We start from the raw sequence: 16,841 nt of genomic DNA, 5'->3' as shown, positions 1-16,841 counted from the left end.
GAAGAAATGCCACAGCAGAGCGGCCGAAAGCACAGTCAACAAACAGTCTGACAGAAAGGGAAATATTCAAATAATTCAAATAAAACGCGCTCATCATGGCTGTTCCACCCGAGAGATCAATCTGGGAGGAACGTGATAGCCGCACTCTCTGTTTGTCATTTGTAAATGCAAAAAGCAATATTTCTGTCTGACCCCACGCTCGGAGGGTCTGCGACTGCCACCGTCTTGACTATTGAAGTGTGGATTTAATATCAATGAATAACATTGCTAGGCAACTGACAATGTGTTCTGTGTGCCATTGTCAGCCAAGCATGACCTTGGATTTAAAGAAACAATCACGGCGGCTTAAATAGTGCAAACTGACCTCCATTCCGGCAGCATCTCACTCGAAATCTAAAAGCACATTGCACCGCAAACATATTGCGGGCTGTCAGCTGGGCCGCTCCAGCTGTAGCGCTCCTGTCTAAATGCAGTAAAGCATTTACAGCATGTGCACTTATGTACGGAGGTAATTGAAAAACAAGAGGCACGAGTTTCTCACATCCGAGCTGCCTCTCACATGCAGGAAAGCCTAATAAAAGCGGTATGGAGATAAACAGAGAGATTTGCAGATATGAAAAATGCCTACCGTGCTCAGCCCCGAGCAAACAGCACTCCGGCAGCATTTTGGGGTGTCTGGGGTCAATTTGTACCTTTATTGAGACATTGTTTCCTGGGGAAGAACAGCGATATGGCAGCTTAATATCTTGGGAAATGATTGTGGATGGCCATAGCTGGATGGATGGTGGGTGATCTGCAAATAATGAGATTCAAATGTAGTAATATGAATGTAATGTTACCGATGGCGATCCTTCTCATGGAGTCTGCTTTCGTGGGTTTTTCTGGTTCCAGTACCCACGTCTGCTCATCTATCTCATCCAGCACCGACCAGAACTCGGACAGAGCCTCCACATTTAACAGGAACTGACTGTGGACATTGGCTAAGGTGCTCTGGGTGTAAAACAAAGGGCAATAAAATAGTCTCAAAAGTATTTTTTCCTGCTTGAGAGTTGGAATTTAACTTATGTTTGTCACTAAGCGGTTTTACCCAATTTACCCAACAATTTAATTGAATTTTAGTGCTGTCAAATGATGAATCTCGATTAATTGCATCCAAAATTGAAGTTTTGGTTTACATAGTATACAGTATGTGTGTGTACTGTGTATATTTATTATATATATATATATATATATATATATTTAAATACACACACACATGCATGTATATATAAGAAAGATATGTTATGTTTATATATTAAATATATTTATATATAATATAAATACATGCAAATATTTATACTGTATGTGTGTGTATTTATATATAATTAATAAATATACACAGTACACACACATATATTATGTACAATTTTGAATGTGATTAATCACTATACATTTTTTGACAGCACTTTGACAAAATTTCATTTTTAAATTAATTTTTTACTCACCCTCATTTTATTCCAAACCTAACTTTATTTTATTTTTTTCTGTGGACCACATTGTGAAATTAAACATTTCTTATTTATGTTTTTGTTTTTATTTATTTGTATTATTTTTTTTTAATGGTTAAGGTGCTGCCACAATAAAATTTCGATGAAAATTGTCCGTTGTCAATAGTGTATGAAGTTGTATGAATTACATCTCACACAGAAGTCGCTTTCAAATCAAGCAGCTGTTGGTTATTGCGTAAATTTGAGTGAACAACTGAACCTATTGCATAATGGTGTAGAAATACTATTGGCTAAAATATTTACAAAATAAATAAAAAAATATTAATTAATTAAAATATTAACATGAATACAGATGAATTGTTTACAATAAGAATCAATAACATCCATGTAGAAAATAGATAGGGTGATTGCATTTCATGCCAATCTGCAGGAGTGGAATGATTGTACTAATTAAGACATGAATACATGATTTCTGACAGTTTTTGAAACACTTTATGCCACTAAACCATAATCATACAATTAATTACCATGTTATATTTTTATATATTATATTTTTGGCATCGTATTTAAAATCCAACTGGCTCAAACATTTCAGTTTGAATGGACATGAAGCCTTTCAGTCCGCGGTTGTACTCTTAAACGTTTTTCCGACTCTCAGAAGTGCCTAGACGCTAGAAATAGTATCCTTTTAAATTTTTGTGCAACTCTTGATCTGCAGGAAAATCAGTTTTTTTTTTTTTTTTTTTTTTTTTTTTTCAGTCTGACATTGGCTAGGCTGTCTTTAATAACTCCTGAACGCTTCTGCATATGGAAGATGTTGATACTGTCCACATGTCTGGTTTCATATCACTGCTTTATACAAACTCTTCAACCCTCTGCCATCAACACTCGGGGAGGAAAATGAAAAAAAGAAACATTCCCACTGAAGTCTTGCCAAGTCTTCATCAACTACCTGTCAACAAACCATTGATTAAAGCACCAACCAAGAACAAATCAAATATAAAATGTGACTGAACAGGAAAAGACCAAAACTCATACATCAGCAAACAAGAGAAATTCAGCAATAGTGTTTGATCACAGAGAACCACAGACGACCCATCTACAGTTCAACATAACGGCTTCCTTTAATTCTAACATATACAAACACAGTAGGCCTCTGTTTCCTTTGGATCTGTCCAGTGGCGATTCAGAGCTAATGTTTGAGTATGGCCGCTCATAAATCACAGCTGATGATTGACAGCTGATGGGCTCTGGCCCCGTTTCACTCCATGCTGTCAGAGTGAGGTAGCACAGGTCGCCCACACCGCTGTGACCTCAGACCCATGCTCCTCGCTTTCCACCCAGCTGCCAATTCAAGGTCTTTAATCTCGGCCCAAAATCAGAATGCTTTAGTCTGGACACCAGATCCTCTCTGCTCAAAGCCACGACCACTGCTTTATTTTTAGTGCCGATAAATACGATTAGGCTTTTTAAGCATCGAAAAAGGCAGCAGCTGCAATTAACTTTTTGTGTTATCATACTTTTGAATATCTAAAATGATGCCACCCTAACTGCACATATATAATAAGCACTGTAAGTCCATATACTGTATACTGCCGAAGGTAAATTTTCAAAAATAAAAGATGATATTTCATTGTAGATGTTTTATTTATTTGTCTGTGAAAACTACTTTTAGGGCTGTCCATTTATGTAAAAACAACGACGACAACAACAAACACATTTATAGAATTTTTAATTTTTCATTCTACTTTTCAAAGACTGGACGGAAATGAGAATTATGAAATTTTAATTCTAAAATTCTAATTTTATTTAATTCTATTTACAGTCATAAGATGACATTTTACACACACACACACACACACACACACACACACACACACACACACACACACACACACACACACACACACACACACACACACACACACACACACACACACACACTTTAAAAAAGGTTATTGGATATTACAGAGAGAGAAAATCATGTCTAAAACATGTCTATATACACGCATAGACAGTGCATTTTTAGTGGTCTGTGTATTTTTGCTGTGATCCAAAGGAAAACTAGATTGATTTTAGATTGTGAGATGTTAAATCACATTTGTCAACAGTAATTTTGAAGTATTGTAATATCTCGACAACATAATACAGCCAATCTCAGCTACTTTAAGAGGGACAGGACTGGCTGCATTTAGAGGATGAGATCTCATGTGTTTTTTCTTTTGTCACATAATTTGTGTGTGCTGATGTTGATTATGTGCCTGATTCTCTGATACATTTCCATACATGTTAAATTGAAGAGCACAGAGTCAGAGCTGAATGGAGCAGCCAGAGCTGGTAATTGAACATAACAAAACAAATCAAATGACTTTTTTTTTTTTAGACAGTAGCACTAAGGCAAGGGATATGCAGACAGGAAAATCAAACAGCATAGTAATCTGGATAAATCCAATCTTTCTTAAGACTAGAACATATTAATGTGAATGAGCTTTTTACTGATGCCACACAGGAGGGGATGGTTTGATATAGGAAGGAGAGCATAAAACAAATATGATGGGTCATTGTGCCAATACAGCACACACAATTTAGCATTGCACAGGTGCAAAGACGCAGCAATTATTTCCCAATTAATGCCGGTTGTGTGATTATAGTTATGCTTTTATTTAAATATATGGTGCAGGCTGGATGTCCTCATAATTGAATTTTTCTTGGAAACGTGCCCGAAATGTGGAACGGCACAATGGATTCCTCCCCAGTGAGGTGACAGCATGCTTACTGTTCTGTTAACTCTCCCAATTAGGTCCCTCCTCATAATGTTCAATGGTGCATTTTCAGTCATTTAGTGAACAAGTGTCAAGTAAATAAATCAATAATTGCACACAGAGAAATATGATTTCCTTAATGCTCATAGTCTATAATTGTGATTGTTAAGGACCCACCACGTAATAAAGCAATGCTGGGCTAAACAAATTATTATTATACTGTATAAAACACACTACATAGTGGAGAAGGGTCATAAATGACATCAGTACCTTGGAGTACATTATAAACATAAAAGTACATGAATATGGTAATCATTCATTATCAGTGTAAACGGTGTCATCAATAACACAATTTTGGCCTTTTGATATCTCTGTATAAGTAATAAATGGATATCTTGACAACAAATGAACAGCCTTTAGTGAGAGCTGCCAATACATTAAATAATTAAACAGCAATTATTAATATTTAATCATTTAATTTACATTTTTAATTTTCATCACTGTTTTGTAGTCTATGTGTTTAAAGAAAAAAAATGTTTTATTATTTTATAAGAATATATATTTGTCTAAATATATTTTAGCTCTTATGAATAGCTTAGTTTTCTCCTTACATGTGAAGCATCTGCCAAATAATGTATATAAAAAATTCTATATATAAAAAATTATATATATATGTATTTCATGTGATATTGTAAATATATATATATATATATATATATAAAATTATATAATTATATATTATCAGTTTATATTGTTTATAATTGTAAATCTTGTTTGCATATTTGTCTCATCATAGATAATGCAAGTAAATACAAAATACAGTTTTTAAATGACGATTTTGTTTATTAAGGGGAAAAAAAAAACCTGTCCAAATCTACCTGACCCTACGTGAAAAATTAATTGCCCCCTCCTGTTAAATCATGAAAGAACTGTGATTAACCACATTATTTTAGAAAGCGGAGTTAAATTTCCCTAGCCACACCCAGGCCTGATTACTGCCAGACCTGTTGAATCACGAAATCTCTTAAATAGAATCTGTCTGACAAAGTGAAGCATGCTTAAAGAGCAACGCATCATGTCACGATCTAAAGAAATTCAAGAAAAGATGAGAAACAAAATAGTTGAGATGTATCAGTCTGGAAAGGGTTATAAAAAAATTTCTAAGGCTTTGGGACTCTAGCGAACCACGGTCAGAGCCATTATCCACAAATGGAGAAAACTTGGAACAGTGGTGAACTGGGAGTGGCCGGCCTACCAAAATTACTCCAAGAGCACAGTGACGACTCATCCAGGAGGTCATAAAAGAACCCAGAACAACATCTAAAGAATGGCAGGCCTCATTTGCCTCAATTAAGGTCAGTGTTCATGATTCAACATTAAGAAAGAGACTGGGCAAAAACGGGATCCATCGGAGAGGACTTAAATCTGACTAATATGCTATGGCATGACCTTAAACCATCCATTCGTGCTCAAACCCTCCAATGTGGCTGAATTAAAACAATTCTGCAAAGAAGTGTAGGCCAAAATTCCTCCACAGCGATCCGAAAGACTCACTGCGAATTATCGCAAACGCTTGATTGCAGTCGTTGCTGCAAAGGTTGGCACAGCCAGATATAAGATTTAGGGGGCAATTACTTTTTCACGTAGTGCCAGCTTTTTTCTTAATAAAATAAATCATCATTTAAAAACATCATTTTGTATTTACTTGCATTCTTTGTGAAATATTAAAATTTTGTTTAAAAAAAAGAAAAAATTAAAAAAGCTTTTTCACTGCACTGTGTGTGTGTATATATATATATTATAATGCTATACAAATTATAATGCTATATAAAAGTGACAGTAAAGGTATTTAATTTTTATTAAATCAGAAACAATTATTTTAAATTGTGATATTACTGTTTTTTTTTTTTTTTTTTTAATCAAGTAAATCCATCCCAGTGAACACATAGGACGTTATTCAAAAACATTATCAATCTTACCAACCCCAAACTTTTTATCAGTATTGTATTTAATTTTTTTTAATAGTCCGAGGGATTAAAATCCATGCAGTGAGCATTGTTTTTCTTTGTGCACTCCAAGAGTCAGACCGGGTGGCTGGTTGAGTGTAAATCCTGCTGAGACACACCTGCACCACTGTGTCTGCCACCAAACAAAGAGCACACCCCGCCAAATCTCCTGATCCATATTCTACATTACTCACAAAATCACTGACACTCTCTCTCACACACAGTCAGTTGAGCGCAGGTAATCATTACTCATTCAAATGTACGTGAGAGGCAGGCAGACAGGCCTTTCTCTTCCCTGAACAGAGGAGATGCATCAAGACATCAGCAACACAGCAGGACTTCAACCGACAGAAGGCTGCTGTGTGCTGAGCTGGTCTTCTCTGTCAGAGAGCCATGTTCCACTGCCATCCCTCACCCAACACAACGCACAACCCTCCCTAACTCACACCACTGCTGTGCAATATGCCAAGTCGCTTTCATCCACCTCAAAGTAATTGGAGCAAACGTATGACTGAAGAGGAGCCTGTTTTTCAGGGGAGGAGGCGAAAACAGAGGACGATGATAAAAAGAAAACGACAGTGAAAAATGGGTCTCCGTTCTCACTTTTAATTGTTAAACGTAAGAGGAAACTCGTCGAGGCTCATTAGAGGCCGCTAACATATGTAGCTTTCCAGATCGCCGTCCTGTCGGTTCATTTGGCACAGTTTGAGCATTTGTGAGTGGAGTTATTGTTTTTTATGGAAGCAACATCAAAGCGGCAGTGGAACGGAACACCTTTTATCAAGAAAAACACACCTTCAAATGCCAAAAAAACTTTGTTAATTAGAAAATTTTTACTTTAATTGTTTTTTTGTTTAAAGGACAATTTTGGTAATATGATATAAAGTCAAATCAACTTTTCAATATATATATTTTTCTATTCAAAAACTTAAGTAATTTCACAACTACAGTATGTACCTGAGAGGTCCACGTGATGACCAATGGAACAGGAAGATCTGCAGAAAACTCTGGGGCCTCAGTTGGATACTAAAAAGAGAGGGGGTAAAAAAAAGAGAGATATATAATCATGGTTTAAAACAGTATACGTGGCAAGCAAGTAGTAATTTAGCAGATGTTTTTATCAATAAAAATGTTAATGGTAGTCTGGAATAGTGTTTTTCAAATATTAAAGTGTAAAAGGTAAAAGATGTAGGTAATCATTAATTCTTATTACGGTGTTTTCTTATGCATATACTTATTAAATATCATCCTTCCTTGTGCTTAGTGAAAAACATAGCTTATTTATAACTAGATTTACTGTTTCAAAATGTTTAGTCTACTTGGCAAAAATGTCAATTTGACTGAAAAGTTTGGGGTCAGAATTTATTTATTTATTTTTTAAATAAGTGACAGTAAATTATAATATTACAAATTATCTCCATTTTAAATAAGTGCTGTTCTTTTGATCTTTCTATTCATCAAATGCTCCTGAAACAAAGTCAGTTTCCACAATAATATTGCACAGCACAGCTGTTTTTAACATTGATAATAATAAGAAATGTTTCCTGAGCACAAATCAGATCAGTATATTAGAATGATTTCTGAAGGATCATGTGACACTAAAGACTGGAGTAATGGCTGCTGGATATTTAGCTTTGCCATCACAGGAAGAAATTACATTTTAAAACATATTCAAACTAAAAAAACAGTGATTGCTGTACTATTCTTCTTACTTTATTTTGGCAAGCCTTAATGAGCATAAGAGACATGGGTAATAAAAGTGGTAAATATATAATATGAATAATGAACAATACAATTACAGTTAAAAATATTAATGATAGATTTACATGAAAATAAATTAGATATTTAAATAACATATCCACTCTCCATGCTAAAACATTGGGAGAACTTCCCACACCTTAAGGCCTTTCTTAATCAACCTAGGCCCGGTTCCCCAAAACGTTCTTATCGCTAAGTAGTTCTTAACCTATTCCTTAACCTCTCTCTTAATGTTATGGCACGATTCCCGACACGTTTCGTACGCTAAGTATATCTTCTGTAAGTCACACTTTCGTAAGGTTGGTCTGGACCATTCGTAAGCTCTCTCTTAGCGTTGTTTGAGCTCAAGACGCTAGTCGCCGCCACTGTGCAGCAGTCTTTAGAAATCAGCGCAGTGCAGTACAAGTCAAACTATGGTATGTTGACAATGTTGTGGCTCAACAATGATTTTATGTTATGGACATTTTAAGAATGAAAATGAATTTAAATAATAAAATATGTTCGCAATGGATACAGGCCTATTTATGAAGTTGACTTTATTTGGTATCAGAACTACTATGGTGGTTATTAGCCTAGGCTATTTCATAATGTCATTAAAGCGTTTAAATTGGCAATCACTTTTGATAATTAAAATCTGGCAAACAATTTGGCTCTAAATGGCTAAGATCTACATTATAAATGGGTAAGCATGGTCGTGTCCAGTAAGCGGCCAACTATGGCAGCGATCCAACGTGTCCTTGTATTGAATCAAAGACAGCGCCGCCGTTTAGTCCATGTCAATTTTTTTATTCGGCAAAACTTAAGCCCTTTTGACATTTAAGCCCTAAGGTTTTTTGTTAATGGGAGCTTCAGCGAGGTCGTGGGAGAGGGCTACGGCCTAAGCAAGACCTGGGTGTGGAGGTGCGTCCACACTGTCACCAACGCCCTTCTGCGCCATGCCTGGTAGAGATCGACCGATATGGGTTTTTCTATAGCCGATGCTGATGCTGATGTTTAGAGGTCAGGGTCAGCCGATGGCCGATATGTGCTGCCGATTTTTAGGTCCGATATCTTGAAGGTTTTCCCCCTCATTTGCATGCTAAAATGTCACACTAATAATAAGTGTATGCACAACATTTCTAAACTTATCATCATTTATTGAGCACTGACTTGAACCATCTCTCGAATCTTAATTTTGTGCACTGCACGGTATTACAAATAAAAAAATATATATCTAAAGTAAACCAAACAAATCAAAAAACTGACCAAGTATTAAATATATAAAACAGGTAATATATATTAAGTCAATCATTTACATAAAAGTTTTAGAGCATTTATCAAGCAGAATTTTTCAAGTTTGTTGGAACATAAATGTAAACTTAAATATACATTTAAATAAAAGAAATAAAATTTTATAAATAAAAATATAAAAAATAAAATATAAAAAAAATAAATAATAGTAGTGCTGCAAACACACTAGCAACCAGCAACATTTGTGTTTCATTATTAAGATTAAGTACAGTCAACCAAACATATAAAAGGTTACACTGATCAGTTTAAATAGACCGCAGTATACCGGTCCACTCTGCTGTTATGCCAAGGACGTTTTTGCTCATGTGAAGAGGATGATCTTTTCCGTCTAGTTTACATTAAAAAAATAAAAAATATTATAGTTTAACATTCATTTACATTGCGAATATGGAAATGTTTGGATATGTGCAGAACGAGACGTGACTAATAACCTCCAAACACATCTAGCCAAACCCGCGCGCGCTCGTCCTCGTCTGCACGCACACACCCATTGTCACGATCTAATGCACTGTAAATGCTGGATTTTTTAAAAGGCTTTTGCACATAATAATAATACCGCTGCAGACGCATTTAGCAGCATTAAGCTTATTCATTGATTGTAAATTTAAACGTCGATCGATCATGGAAATGATCAAATATTGACATCCCTAAATGCAAATGAGTTGGATGGAAACCTGGCTATTGTCTGCATCAAACCATGCTTCCGAACAAATGTCATTCACCGTTCTGGGCAGCTCCAGGACAGCTGTGTCTCCGAGCACGGTGCTGTCTGTGAGCGGGGCGGAGTAACGGAGCCCTCAATCACGCTGCAGTGTTTGTGAGAGCTGTCACCTACTCCACCCCATTTACAGAGTGAAATTCTCTGACTACCTTTATCTCCCAGGACTGTTTCTGAATCTTCCAAAAGTTTTGGCTTGGGGTCCTTCACATGCGGCAGCAGCACTTTCCACCGCACCAATAACACGGGGCTGCCCGCCGACGTGCCTTCCATATACGTAGCAATACTAAACACGGATATCGGCCGATGCCGATATATTAAAAAATGACAAATATATATCGGTCGACCTCTAATGCCGGGGATTACATCCGGGGAATTCTGATTGTAAAGTACCTTACCATTAATATAAAAGTGTATTACATAATTTTTAGAAGTCGTTAAACCCATGTCAAGAAGCGGCACAAGTGGCACAACAGGATAAGGAGGGTGGATGATTAGCGAGGGATACCCAGTTCGTCTGACCGTCACAACATATCGTGTGGACATATTACTGACAATTTGATAATTTAATTAATAGTCTATATTTTACGGATAACTTAAACTATGTTAAAATAAATGTTACTGGAATAATTTGAGGAATTGTTTCATTTGCATAGAATGTGTTTTCTTTCTTAACGCCGTAATGCACCTTCGCGTGAAGTTGAAAATCGATTCCTGAGCAATCGATGCAAACTAATTCAGCACCTTCACTTGGGACAGCGACTTTGTAACATCGAACATAAGAGGCAGCGTGATAAGAAGCTTCCTAAGGGACACTTCAGGGAACACACTTAGGAACATAAACAACTTTGGTAAGATATATCTTTCGAGTCTTCTTAGCGCGCTAAGAGTGAGCGTTATCGGGGAACCGGCCGGGCCCTATTTATTTTCTCTTACATATGTTTCCATGCTACAACCAATAATACAACTATGTGTATGACCCCACAACCCACATTTCCACCAGCAGCAGAGATGCTTTTACTGGCTCCTGTTGAGTAAGCTGCTGCTGGGTGACGGAGGGCCTTGTGAGAGGTGCCCAGCTCCGGGAAGATGAGCAGATGTGAGGTGGGTAGATCATGGCTATTTTTAGCACCCAGCAGGACGGTGGGCAGGTGGGCACAGGGGGCTTCTCACGCCCTGCTGAATCTCATCAGGACAACGTGGAGTGTCCACAAGGAGCCACTGGCATCTATACCATGTCACCACTTCCAATGCCAGGCAGAGCTCACTCACACCGCCCGACTCTCAGACTAAACCACTCATACGCCACAATTTTCTGCTTCTTCTGTGGCCCCTGTAATCACCTTATGAGGATCACTCATGGTCTTATCTGTGCCACAGCAACCCCACACACTCTCTCACCTCACCTATCTCACAGCTCCATCTCTCAACATAATCATACAGTCACAGCACATTAGTGCCACCTGCTTAAAGTTAGATACCTAAACCAAAGTTCTGCTCCTTTTGCAGTCCAGCTCAGTCTGACAATCTAGATACAGGAAGCTGTGTGAACTTATCCAGCCATCTGTGACCCACAAAAATCAGAAATTTTCTAATTAAATTTGCAAAATATTTTAAGTTTCTCTTGTGTGAACTCCAAAAACCTAGTTTTTACTGAATGCAAATCATACAACCCTTAAAAAAAGGACCATGCAAAAACTGATCATAAAATAAAACATCAAGCTAAGAGAAAATAAGAAATAAAATAGGGCTTGACCCTTGGTTTGACCTTGGACTTGAGCTTGACTGTAATGGCGTGCTGATGACCAGCAGAGTCCTCTGTCTTCAGCTTGAGTGTGCGGAACTCTGCATCAATGAAGAGCAGCCTGCCAAAACAGATCAATAGCACCACACATAAGAGCACATACAGTATACACACATCAAACTGGTCAACAGTGACCAGTTACAAAACATCTTTTGTAAGTAAAAACATAACTGTTTCACTGAAGGATATGTATTTTGGTTCTAACTCAATAAATCAGACAAGATCTTTTGGTTTGGTGGGAAAAAGATTTTGGTTGATTTCTTCATTTAAAGAAGCTCCTCAGATCTACACAATCCTTTCTCCCAGCAGAGAGTGCTGAAAGTCTTGAATCGACTACAGCGACCACAGCTGATTTATTGCTAAATTTCCAGCACTTCACATGACACACTTGTATTTCAGCAGCTTATTTACGAGTCGTGTAACAGCATATCGTGGTTAGTCCATACATGCACACTTTGCTCTGAGTGTTCCCACTGGCAAAAACTGCAGGATCACATATCCACATTCTGTCCCTAAGCACTCAGATCAAAACTCTGGGAGAAGAACTTCTCCACTTTTCTTTGGCTCACACTCTCCTCTGCTATTACTGCAGAAAAAAAATTACAATATTGGGAGGGGTGGGGGGGCAATTATTTTTCTTTTAATTAAAAAGTACAGTGAAAAGTATTGATGCAAACAATCAAATTAAAGGGGTCATCGGATGCGACATGCACTTTTACAAGCTGTTTAAACTGAAATGTGTGTTGGCAGTGTGGGTACACAACCACCCTATAATGATAAAATGATTTATCACCCTATAAAATGATACAGTATATATATATATATTTTTAATCTCGTTAAATCATTTCCCCTTTCTCAAATCAAGCCATTCTCAGATGCCTGTCTGTGTGACATCACACAGACCCAGGCCATCCCACGATTGTTGATTGACACTAGCATTTTACCTTAGACCCGCCCTGAGTGAGCTGTCATCCGTCCTTCATTGTTTCAATGCCGGAGCAGGTATAGACAAGAATGGCTCCTAAGCAACTGAGGTATTCTGTTGTTGGATGTAATAATGAACATAGCAGTTGTCATTTACTCCTGACATCTGAAATGAAGACGCAATGGATTACCTTTGTTTTTGAAGGGAATGCACCCCAGATCTACATAAATGCGTTCATGTTTGCGCGAATCATTCGTGATCCAGCCTCACCTACAGAAGAAGTGAGTATAAAGTTATTTTATGAATCTTTGTAAAATCACCTTTCCTAATAACGTGCTAGTTAGCAAGTTCCGTGGCTAAAGTAAACAGTATCATTAGAACAGCTGGTCACCCCACGGAAGAGAGGGGTGGAGTCAGTGGAGCTCATTAGCATTTAAATGACCATGCACTAAAATGGCTTGCTGAAAACAGAGCAGATTTTGACAGGGTAAAAAGGGTGTTTTTTACACTACCATTGAGAAATTTTAACCAAAGTATGTTATAGACTTTTTATTAAGACCCTAAAGAGTCATATCAACTTGTGAAAAATGGCCACCCGATGACCCCTTTAACAAAAAATAAACGCCTTTGCATGCATTGTGGATTACCCGAATAGCAGAAGTCTACTTTTTAAATTGGTTTCTAAGTACAGGGTTTCTAGAGGTTTTATGACAGTTAATTTAAGATTTTTTTTTAAATACATTAAAAGTAAAAAAAAAAAAAAAAAAAAAAAAATCAAATCAAATGCAAACATTTTGACGGATTTACCTACAAACAATCTTTTCTTTTTCTGTTGCATTGTTCAAAATGTCCTTAATGATCAGTGTTTTTCTCTCGCAACCCATGAAGCAATGGGACAAATCTTTTGCATCACATTCAATTACATGAGCTTTTGGCACAAAATCACACCAATCATTCATTTCTTCAAAACTGTGATCTCTTTTCTGAGCTGGAACCCCATTCAGCCACTCTGCATTCTACAGGAATCTCCCGGCACAGTATCAGGCCTTGCTGGCGTTCACCTCAGTTGATTGAAACAGCTTGACGGCTTGATGTCTTGCTGGGAGGATTGATGAGAGCATTACATTTGCAACTAGAAAATCAGCTCCCCTCATAAACGGCGAAGGAATATTTGGCATGTTTGCATACAAACAGGCCATAGATGAAAGCGTAAAGCTGTACAAAAAACAAAATAAATCGGAAGAATAAGATGGGGAAAACACAAACCATAATACCGTCAAGGCCACTTTTGCGAAGAATTCTCATCACAACTTTCCAGATATGCAAAAAGCCAGCTGCTGAAAATAGTACAGTTATTCCATTCTCACAGGTGCCACCAGGGATCATGGGTTTTAAGATATAACTGCTGGCTAGAGTAAGATGGTGAGAAGACCAGCCAATAGAAAACCTGCTCAGGTGTCATTATCTTGGCGGGGTGTTAAAAGACCACAGCGAGAGGCCCCATGCTTCTCTCTCATACATGGGCAAGGTGTGACAACCTCTCACCACGGCCCCCATGTACCAATTGTCTAAAAGAAATCTGAACAGTTTCAGATGACGATGTCAGACCAAACGCAATATCTCACAGTAAAATGGGAGCAAAATGGGATCAAAGTCAAAATATTCAAGTTTCATTTTCTTATGACCTAATGCTTTGCTGCGATACTCCAAATAGCACACTTACACTGCAGCCAGAGACTGATGTTTTGTAATTTTCTAAATATCTGACTCTTTTGAACTATTCTGGGGATAAGAGGGGAGAACAGGCTTGACCCCATCTATACAGTAATTAACAGTAAATGTGGCTTCTTCAAGGCAACTAAAACTCATTAAAATGACCAGGTTCTGCGGCACTTCCCCCTTCCTAAACCAATCAGGGTCCACAACTGTGCCAGACTTGAGGCTATTAACAGAGACACGAATTAAGGATCTTAATTAATCTCAAGTGCATTTACAGATAGCGTCGGTGTATAATACTTCTGACCGCAATTCAGGTCTGAAACATGCACCTTATTTCCAGCCTAACTTTTCAGCCTACATTTCCCCATTAAACTTGAGAGTGGGTCTCCAATTAGACCAATTTGCATTTGCTAATATCATAATTATATCTTTGGACATTAATAGAAAGTGGAAAATGAGAAGCCTAGTGAAATCACAACTTGATACGTGGCTGACAGACACCACATTAGCCTCTTCTATTACAAAGCAAGAAACCTGACACACTGTTTTCAAGAAACTATAGTAAGTTCTAATGTACTACATTTAGAAGTAATGCAAATGATTTGTACTGTATGTAATTATAAGAGAACACAATGCAGTGCGAGCCAATGGAAGCACTAGAAACATCATACTTATCCCATCCTAAGATCTCAATTTCTGTTATCAGCTGGGAATAATACTGAGGTGGAGAGAAAGACTGACATCCTGGTTGGCTCTTCAATGCCACTTCCTGATAATAGACAAGTTCGTAATGAAAAACATTTATTCTAATTTTGGGACTCATTTGCTTATTATGGTAATATGATGCTGAACATTACATCATGTGTAACATTTGTCAACATGAATATGGTAATGTCAAGCCCCGGGAATAAATCGTACAATATTTTAAGAATATTCACCAATACTGTCTTGAGTTCCAGGATAAAAGCCATCAGATTAGTTGAATGCTGTAACCTCTGTTAAAAGAAAATCGATAAAATACAAATATTGTGATTAAACTATTAGGCTACATACAGAATATCAAAACCAGCACCTGTCATTTGACTAATGAGAGTGACCATTAGAGTTAATTATTAATAATTTTAAATTCATAAGAAAATAATGAACTTTAAATAGTTGGGGTACCACATAAATCTAGACAGGGTAAATAATAAATCTAATCTTTTTACCCTAGAGGCATATGGAAAAAGCTTTTCCCCCATGCCAAACATTATGTGTTAATTAAGACATATTTCTATAATGATGAGAAATAGCTGCAAACTATTTGCCTTTGATTTATTGTACCTGCTTCACAATATGTTGATAACCATGAAGTAGCCGTTTCATTTGCCAACAACAGTGCAATCTGTAAAACAACCAAAGAGAAACACATAAAAATTAATAATTTTGGAATAATATATTATATATAAACAAATCAAATAAAACAGTTAAAATGAAAATTACTGTTTATGAGTGACTTATTTATACTGGCTCAACATTATATACATAAATTTAAATGGAATGAAAAAGGCAGTTTATAAGCATTTTGGTAACTTTATTAACAAATACAAATATTAAATTGATTTTACAGTATTTTTGCTTACAATATATAATATTTATATCTATATTTACAATATAGAATATTACAAAATAGACTATATCTTGTAAATCGTCAAATGTTCTTCACGTTGATATTTTGTTTGATATTGTTGTTTATGTTCTCTGCTACCTTAATAAAAAAGGCAATGACATTTACACAGACATAACATTCGACGTCCATCATATACAAAAACTACTTTTAAAGAAATATTATTGCAATCATACTTTGCCTGTTTCATCTGACGATCAGGCGGTAGAGATATTCTTATCCTTAAGTCTTTTTCCTGTCAAAGAGAAAATAATGAGAAAAATGTTCCACTTGTGACAATCGGTTCACCTTCTGATGCGATTCACACGACATTAACGTTACACATTCACACTGTAAACGAAGCTGACAACCTACGCCGTCTTATTTAGCATGACTGTGAACTGAGATGTGAAACTTTTCTTACCATTACTGTGATGAACCCGTCATAGACTGTCTTCTCCTTATTAAGCGGAATAATCAGAGGACTTTCTCTCATCAGCAAACAGTTCATGATGAAAAATAAGTATGCCAAAGCACAGGCTCAATATAAAACGCTAGCTAAACAACTATTTAGATGTCTCGACAATAAACTAAGCTATGTAAACACAGACTAAAGCTTTACAGGCAGAACACTGCTGTCAGAAGCTTTGTCCGCTGTTGTTATACAGGCAAAGCGAAAGTAACTTCCCGCGAAAAGACTCAAGCGTCGCTGACGCTGACGTCATTA

At 36.8% G+C, this 16,841-nt stretch overlaps 1 protein-coding gene across 1 annotated transcript in view; it reads right to left on the bottom strand.

Moving 5' to 3' along the window:
• LOC109101218 (FA complementation group L) overlaps positions 1-16,841 on the bottom strand; it is a 22,147-nt gene extending 5,306 nt beyond the window's left edge. Inside the window, exons 1-9 of the mRNA XM_042736986.1 lie at positions 16,539-16,841; positions 16,312-16,370; positions 15,793-15,853; positions 15,408-15,464; positions 15,141-15,238; positions 11,790-11,886; positions 7,213-7,281; positions 840-990; positions 629-712 (exon numbers count right to left, since the gene is read on the bottom strand). Of these exons, the coding sequence (XP_042592920.1) occupies positions 629-712; positions 840-990; positions 7,213-7,281; positions 11,790-11,886; positions 15,141-15,238; positions 15,408-15,464; positions 15,793-15,853; positions 16,312-16,370; positions 16,539-16,625 (763 nt within the window). The 5' untranslated portion in view covers positions 16,626-16,841. The remainder of the gene's footprint in view (positions 1-628; positions 713-839; positions 991-7,212; positions 7,282-11,789; positions 11,887-15,140; positions 15,239-15,407; positions 15,465-15,792; positions 15,854-16,311; positions 16,371-16,538) is intronic.

This window comes from Cyprinus carpio, chromosome B13 (genome assembly GCF_018340385.1).
Source record: "Cyprinus carpio isolate SPL01 chromosome B13, ASM1834038v1, whole genome shotgun sequence".
NCBI classification, from domain to species: Eukaryota; Metazoa; Chordata; class Actinopteri; order Cypriniformes; family Cyprinidae; genus Cyprinus; species Cyprinus carpio.
This window is presented reverse-complemented; position numbering and strand designations above follow the sequence as displayed.